Below are 8,740 nucleotides of genomic sequence, written 5' to 3'. Positions count from 1 at the left end.
CACCAGCCCAGCTCCGCCGATCTCCTCGTCCTCCGCGCCTCTGGCTCTGTGGAGCGCTGGGATGTCCCGTCAGTCCGTGTGCAGGAGCTTCGGGATGGGCAGCAGGAAGGGATTCAGCTCCTGCTCCGCCGTGGGCGGCGGGTTCGGGGGCAGCGGCGGCCGGAGCCGGATCAGCTACAGCTCCTTCTCCACGTCCAGAGGGGTCGGAGGAGGGGGACGCTGCGGGGGCTTCAGCAGCCGGAGCCTCCACAACCTGGGGGGCAGCGCCAGGATGTCCGTGGGAGGCTCCTACGGATGTAGGATCCCGGGATTCAGCGGAGGATTCGTGGGAGGATTCGGCGGAATCCCAGGAGGGGTCATTGGAGGAGGGATCGGCGGCTTTGTGGGGCCCGTCCGGGGCGGCCCCGGGTTCCCCGGGGGGATCCAGCCCGTGCAGGTGGATCCCACCCTGCTCCGGCCCGTCCACGTGGACATCGACCCCCAGATCCAGCAGGTGAAGTGCCAGGAGAAGGAGCAGATCAAGACCCTCAACAACCAGTTCGCCTCCTTCATCGACAAGGTGAGCGGGTCTGCTTTGGGATGGGGGAATTCCGGGGGAATTCTGTGGAGACGGGAAGGTTGTCCTCCTCGGATAGGTGTTGGTCAGGGAGAGTTTCCCTCGGGTCCTCCCGAGGAAATGCCAGAATTTTGTGTCTGTGAAGAAACCAAGGGATATTTGTGGATCCCAAACCCTGATCCAGGTTCTCCCTTGGTTTTGCCTCCGGTGCCCTCTGGGCAGCCAGGCCAAAGGGATCGGGATACACTCCCTTATCCAAGTGTTCCCTTAAGTCTGTGCTTTCTCAGGGATAAGTTTATTTCAAGGAACTTAAAATCCAGGAATGAGCTTCCAAGTAAATCCCGGCCATTCCTCGTTTCAGCTCAAGTGCAGACGAGCTCTCTCTAAATTGTCTGAATGGGAGAATGTTGGGTATGAATGTGCCTTTTTTTAAAAAGTATGACTTATTTAGGGAATAATTTCCATAAATTGGAATTTGGAACTGGAATTAGGAAATTGGAATTGACTGATGAGAGGAATGTTGTCGGAAATGGAGACCAATGGGATTTCGTTCACTGGGAGGTCGAAAATGATCTGAGGCTCCTGAAAAATAATGTGGGTCAACGTTCCCAATTGGAAATGAAAATAGCTTGTAAAATTGGAATGGAATTGTTCCAATAGGTAAAAAAAATTAATAATATTAATTATAAAAAAAAGAGAGTGGAAATGTAGGAGGAGAAAAATGGAAGAATTTAAGGATAATGGAGGGGGGAAAAAAGGAGATAGAAGGGAGGAATTTTGCTCTTGGAAGCAATGTCCTGTTGGGGATTCAGGGAGTGATTCCCTGGGCCCCCCAGAGCTCCCAGGAGGTTTGGGCAGCGGGATGTTCCCTCGGGAATGTCTCACACCCCCCTGTTGGGTTCAGGTCCGGTTCCTGGAGCAGCAGAACAAGGTCCTCTCCACCAAGTGGGAGCTGCTGCAGCAGCAGGGGCCGGTGGGGCCGAGGAAGAACCTGGATGTGATCTTTGAGAACTACATCCAGAACCTGAGGAGGCAGCTGGAGAACCTGCTGGGGCAGCGGGGGCAGCTGGAGTCGGAGCTGCAGAGCATGCGGCAGTACGTGGAGGAGTACAAGTGCAAGTGAGTGCTCGGGGGGACGGGGAGGGACCACCCAGGACACCCCACAGGCAGGGACAGGGCTGAGGGTGCCCTGGAGAGAAGGGGGGTCCCACTGGGTGAGGGATGAGGGGCCCGAGGTGCCACCCTGCCCTGTGCCCCCCCAGGTACGAGGAGGAGATCAACCGGCGCACGGCGGCCGAGAACGAGTTCGTGGTGCTGAAGAAGGTGAGTGCAGAGGCACCGGGAGGGACGGGGGGGACGGGACAGGGTGCACAGACACTGCGAGGACTCGGCACTGGGAAGAGCCGGCAGCTCCTGCGGGATTAGAGGAAGGGGTTGGCCATCGGTGGGATCTCTCCTGTAGGACGTGGACTGTGCCTACATGACCAAGGTGGAGCTGGAGGCCAAGGTGGGAGCTCTGACGGATGAAATCAACTTCCTGAGGTGCATCTACGAGGAGGTAGGAGCTCTCTCTAGGAGCTCTCTCTAGGAGCTCTCCCTTCCCCTGGGCGAAGCTTTAATGAGGGTGTGGTGGCCGAGGACACCGAGGCCGGGCCGGGTGTCCGGGTGGATTTAGGCTCGAGGCTGAGCTGTGCTGCCTCTCTTGGTCCCAGGAGCTGGCCCAGATGCAGACCATCAGCCGGGACCTGTCCGTGGTGGTGTCCATGGACAACAACCGGCACCTGGACCTGGACAGCATCATCGAGGAGGTGCGGCGCCAGTACGAGCAGATCGCCCAGAGCAGCCGCGCCGAGGCCGAGGCCTGGTACCAGAGCAGGGTGAGCTCCTGGAGGGAGTCGGGGCCCCTGGGACAGTCCCTGCTGTCCCAACTACCCGAGCCCTGGGTCGGTTGTGTCACTGACGGGTCCTTTTGTCCCCGTGCCACCAGTACGAGGAGCTGCAGAGCACGGCCGGGCGCCACGGGGACAACCTGCGGAACACCAAGATCGAGATCCAGGAGCTGACCAGGAACGTGCAAAGGCTGCGGACGGAGATTGAGAACGTGAAGAAGCAGGTAAAGGGCTGGTTGGTGCCTCCTGGGGCGGTTCCTGCCTGTTCTCCCTCCAGTGAATCCCCGAGGATTCTCCAGGAACGAGAAACGTTTCCTTCCCATAGAACCACCACCTGCAGTCGGCCATCGCCGAGGCCGAGGAGAGGGGCGAGCTGGCCCTCAAGGACGCCCGCAGGAAGCTGGAGGAGCTGGAATGTGCCCTGAGCAAGGACAAGGAGGAGCTGGCCCGGCTGCTGAAGGAGTACCAGGAGCTGCTGAACATCAAGATCGCGCTGGACGTGGAGATCGCCATGTACAGGAAGCTGCTGGAGGGGGAGGAGAACAGGTGAGACCTCCCAGCCTCGCCCTGACCGAGCTCCTGCCCCTCCTTGGGTCGAATTAACCTCTCATCACCCTCTCACAGCGTGTTCGATGCTGAAATCTGATTTCCCTCCCTTTTTCTAACTCCGAATTCTGAAGCCCCAAATGGAAGCGTGGTCCCCAGGTGGAATGTTCCTCCGTGCTTTGACTGACCTTAAATGAAATGGGATATACAGGGAATATCGGGGGGATTTCGTGGAGTTTGGGGCTCACTTGTCTCAGTCTCACCCAGTGCTCCTCTCCCTTCGCAAGGCTCTGTGGAGACAACCCGTCAAACGTGAATGTCTGTGAGTATTTTTCCATCCTTTTCTCACGGGAATTACCTTTATCCTGGGGGGGGGGTGGTGTTTTTTTTGAGGATTCCCGGGATGTTCGAGGATGTTCAACCGGTCTCCCCCTCTCTCTTGCAGCCGTGGTGGGCAGGACCACCGTGTGCGGGGGCCGGGCCGGCGGCTTCGGGGCCGGACAACGGGCTGGCGGGAGGAGGAGTGTGCGTGGTCGGAGGAGGAGGAAGCATCGTCGGGGGCGGCTGCGGGGTGGGAGGGGGATCCTCAGCGGGGGCTTCTCCTCCGGCAGCGGGAGGGTGTGCAGCTCCTCGGCCGGGAACTTCGTGGCCGGGGGCGGCTCGTCCTCGGTGCGCAGATGTGTCACCACCACCACGGTCAAGTCCTCGGGGGTCAAGTACTGAACCCCCCCCCGGGGCCCCCCTAAAGAAAGCAGCTCCTTCCCCTTCCTCCCCCCCAGCAGCGCAGCCCCTCCCGCCCCGATCCAGCAGGGAAACGACCCGTTCCTAGGGAAAGTCATCCCTAAATGAGGTTGGAGTGAGACCCCCCGCCCTGCTGGCCCGGCCCGACCCCTCGCTGAGCCCCCCCAGGGGTGAAACATCTCCCTGGGACGCAGAGCTCCCTGTCCCGCCCCAGTCCAGCAGGAAACGACCCGTTCCCAGGGGAAATCATCCCTAAATGAGGTTGGAGTGAGACCCCGCCCTGCCGGCCCCTCGCTGAGCCCCCCGAGGGGTGAAACATCTCCCTGCGGGTACCCGGAACTCAGAGCTCCCTGAACTGCCCAAATCCAGCAGGAAACGACCCGTTCCCAGGGAAAATCACCCCTAAATGAGGTTTGCAGTGAGACTCCGCTCTACCGGCCCGGTCTGAGCCCTCGCTGAGCCCCCCCAGGGGTGAAACATCTCCCTGCGAGTACCCGGAACTCAGAGCTTCCCCTCCTGCCCAAATCCTGCAGGAAACAACCTGTTCCCAGGGAAAATCATCCCTAAATGAGGTTGGAGTGAGACCCCACCCTGCTGGCCCCTCGCTGAGCCCCCCCACGGGTGAAACATCTCCCTGGGCACTCAGAGCTCCCCCCTCGCTGCCCCCCGGGGCTGCCGCTCTGGCTGAGGAGGAATCCGTGTCCAACTGCTCTTTCCTGTCCCTTTGGAAGGTCCGTGTCCCCCCCCCGTGTCCCACCACCCATTTCAGCCCTGCCAGGACCCCACCCGAGCAGGAGGGAGGGGCCGAAGCCCCACGGTCAGTTCGAGGAGTGAGAAACGGGTCTCTGGAGTTGTCCACCTTCCCCCGGTGGAGTCATTTGGCAGCTTTAATGTTTGACGGATCCTTTTCCCTCCTCTCCTTCCCACCTGGCACGTGAGGGGCTCCGTCGCCCACCTTCTGTCCCGTGGACCTGCTGCTTCCCGACCCCGCCCCTGAGTTCTTTCATTCCCAATAAACTGCAGAGAGATGAAGATGTTCCTGTGTTTTGTCACCCCAAAGGTCCCCAGGGGAGGGGACACGGGGTTTGTCCCGGGTCGGGGTGATCCCAAACACACCCCGGGGCTGGGGGGGGAAGGAACAGGGAGAGACTTGAGAAGGACTCGGGGGTGTTGGAGGGTGGGAGGTTGGTGGGACGCGGCCACGAAATCCAGAGGTGCCTCCAGGGGGGATTCCAGGCACAGGGAGGAGGTGGAGCCGTTGGAATGAGCCCAGAGGAGACCACGGAGCTGCTCCAAGGGCTGGAGAACCTTTGGCATGGAGAGAGACTGGGAGAGCTGGGGGGGTTCCCCCGGAGAAGGGAAGGATCCAGGGAGACCTTGGAGCCCCTTCCAGGGCCTGAAGGGGGTCCGGGAGAGCTGGAGAGGGACTGGGGACAAGGGCTGGAGGGACAGACACAGGGAATGGCTTCCCAGTGCCGGAGGGCAGGGAGAGATGGGATATTGGGAAGGAATTCCTGGCTGGGAGGGCAGAGAGGCCCTGAAATGGATTTCCCAGAGAAGCTGTGGCTGCCCCGGATCCCTGGGAGTGTCCAAGGCCAGGCTGGATCCACCTGGGATGGTGGCAGGTGTCATTCCAGTGAAGATTCCAAAGTCATCTCCCTCTTCCTCATCCCAGTGAAGAATCTGAAATCATCTCCCTCTTCCTCATCCCAGTGAAGAATCTGAAATCATCTTCATATTCCTCATCCCAGCGAAGAATCCCAGGACAGGAACAGCCCTGGAACATCCCTGGGACACCCTCTGGAGGGAGGCAGAGGAGGAGGAGGATCCTGCAGGGTGTTGAAACCCGGGAAGTCCAAGCCCAAACCCACAGGCCTTTGATGAGCTGCCGGAGTTTTTCCTGGAGAGGGGCCAGGAGGGTTTTTATCTTTCCCATCTGCTGCGCTCAGGAAAAAAGGGAATTCACAGGAATTGCTCAAGGGCCTCACGCTCGGATGGGAGGGTTGGGCTCCCCTCGGCCGCTGGATCCCATCCAGGGGCACTTGTGGGGTCCCTGAGGAAGACGTGGAGCGGTCAGAGAGAGTCCAGAGCTGGGAAAGGGGCTGGAGAACTCCCGAGGGAGCTGGGGGGGCTCATCCCGGAGAAAAGGGGGATCGGGGGGACCTTTTCCATCCCTACAACCCCTGACAGGAGTGAGGAGCCTGGGGGGGGTCGGAGATCCGGGAGATTCCTCCCAAAGTCGGGATCAGGGCACGGGGGGGGGGCGCGGGTTCCTCACGCTGGGACACGGGAAGGGAGAACTCCGGAGGGAGCTGGGGGGGCTCATCCCGGAGAAAAGGGGGCTCAGGGGGGACCTTTTCCATCCCTACAACCCCTGGCAGGAGCAGGGAGCCCAGGGGGGTCAGAGATCCCGGAGATTCCTCCCAAACCTGGTATCAGGGCACGGGGGGCGCGGGTTCCTTGCACTGAGACACGGGAAGGGATGGGAGAATTCCCGAGGGAGCTGGGGGGGCTCATCCCGGAGAAAAGGAGGCTCGGGGGGGACCTTTTCCATCCCTACAACCCCTGACAGGAGCGGGGAGCCCAGAGGGGTTGGAGATCTGGGATATTCCTCCCAAAGCCGGGATCAGGGTGCGGGGGTCGCGGGTTCCTCGTGCTGGGACACGGGAAGGGACAGGAGAACTCCGGAGGGAGCTGAGGGGGCTCATCCCGGAGAAAAGGGGGGTTGGGGGGAGCTTTTCCATCCCTACAACCCCTGGCAGGAGCGGGGAGCCTGGGGGGGTCGGAGATCCCGGAGATTCCTCCCAAAGCCGGGATCAGGGAGCAGGTGGAGCCGGTTCTTGGCGCTGGGACACGGGAAGGGACGGGATCGGGGCGGGGTTTACGAGATTCCCGGGAATCCCAATTTATTGGCTCTAATTAGGGTTTTAATTGTCACTAATGACGCTGGTGACGGGAGGAGCCACCGGGATTTTGGGTTCCTTGTGTTGGACACGGGAAATACGGAGGAGATTCTCCCAGTTTGGGATGGGGGCAGCAGGAAATATCCACTTTTATGGAGCACGGCTTTGGTCAGGGCTGGGAATGTTCACCTGGCATGGAAAAAGGGCATCTCTTATATTTATATTTATATTTATATTTATATTTATATTTATATTTATATTTATATTTATATTTATATTTATATTTATATTTATATTTATATTTATATTTATATTTATATTTATATTTATATTTATACTTATATTTATATTTATATTTATTTATGTATTTTTATATGTTTATATATTTTAATATGTTTTTATTTTTATTTTTATTTACATTACTATTATTTATATTTATATTTATTTTATATATAAGACACACATATGAATTTCATATAATATAAATATAAATACAAATATATTTATTTTATAAAATGTTTATATTTATATTTCCATCTATATTTATATATTATTTATATATTTGTATTTATATATTTGTATTTATATTTATATATTTTTAGATTTATATTTTTACATATTTATATTTATATTTATTTACATTTATATAATTTAAATTTATATTTATTTAATATATAAGACACACGATATGAATTTTATATAATATAAATATAAATATATTCATATTATAAAATATTTATGTTCATTATGGGGATATAATGAGCAAATGAATGCCCATGAATGATTTATCCAACTGTTCAGTGCTTTTATGGAGCACGGCTTTGTTCCGGGCTGGGAATGTTCACCTGGGATGGAATAAGGGCATATTTATATTTATATTTATATTTATATTTATATTTATATTTATATTTATATTTATATTTATATTTATATTTATATTTTAAAATTTTATATTTTATAATTTTATATTTATTTACATTAATATTATTTATATTTATTCTACATATAAGACAAACAATATGAATTTTATGTAATATAAATATAAACACAAATATATCTATGTTATAAAATATTTATATTCATATTTATATACATATATATTTATATACTTATATTTACATTGCATACAATGTATTATATAAAAATTGTATTTCCTATAAATATACTTATAATCATATTATATAAATTATATTATATTATATGAATTTAGATATAATTACATATAATAAATATAAATATATATTTTACATAATAAATTATATTTCCTATAAATATGCTTCTATTCATATTATATAAATTACATTATATTAAATTATATTAATTTATATATAATTACATATAATAAATATATATTTCATAATAAATTATATTTCCTATAAATATACTTCTATTCATATTGTATAAATTATATTATATTAAATTATATTGATTTATATATAATTACATATAATAAATATATATATTACATATTAAATTATATTTCTTATAAATATACCTCTATTCATATTATATAAATTATATTTATTAAATTATATTAATTTATATATAATTACATCTAATAAATATATATATTACATATTAAATATATATAATAAATATAAATATATATTACGTATTAAATATAAATATATAATAATTATATATAATTATAGACCATTTATTTTACATTTATATTATATTATTATACTGTATTTATTCACATTTATTACTGGGATGCAATGAGCAAATGAATGCCCAGGAATGGTTTATCCAACCTCTCATCCACGTGGCAGAATAACCTTCAAACCACACGATATAAACTATTTTTATTTCCATATATAAACTATTTTTATCTCCATCGGGGCTCGGGGAGGCTCAGCCCAATCCCGTCTGCCCCGAGCGCATCCCACGAGTGTGGCGCCGAGAACAAACTGTGTCTGGGACGGGAAACATCCCCTGGAAATGGGAACAGAGCCCGCGGCTCCCCCAGTCAATGTGGAATGTGAATTCCATGACTTCTGCGGGATTTGTCCCTCAAACCTCAAAACAGCCCCGTGGGTTTTAAAGGGGAACTTGGGAATCCCCGATGGGGACACGCAGGGAGTGGAGAATTTTATCCACGGAGA

The 8,740-nt window shown here is 51.4% G+C and overlaps 1 protein-coding gene across 1 annotated transcript; it reads left to right on the top strand.

Annotated features, from left to right (window-relative positions):
• LOC135407934 (keratin, type II cytoskeletal cochleal-like) lies at positions 1–3,851 on the top strand. The gene is given in 11 exon segments (XM_064643356.1): positions 1–559; positions 1,461–1,675; positions 1,819–1,879; positions 2,019–2,114; positions 2,269–2,433; positions 2,544–2,669; positions 2,771–2,991; positions 3,279–3,313; positions 3,437–3,489; positions 3,491–3,572; positions 3,575–3,851. Coding segments are annotated over 11 exon segments (1,692 nt in total). The 5' UTR covers positions 1–61; the 3' UTR covers positions 3,715–3,851.
• Positions 3,852–8,740: the final 4,889 nt, after the last annotated feature.

The sequence above is a fragment of the Pseudopipra pipra genome, assembly GCF_036250125.1.
Source record: "Pseudopipra pipra isolate bDixPip1 chromosome 30 unlocalized genomic scaffold, bDixPip1.hap1 SUPER_30_unloc_1, whole genome shotgun sequence".
NCBI lineage: Eukaryota > Metazoa > Chordata > Aves > Passeriformes > Pipridae > Pseudopipra > Pseudopipra pipra.
This window is presented reverse-complemented; position numbering and strand designations above follow the sequence as displayed.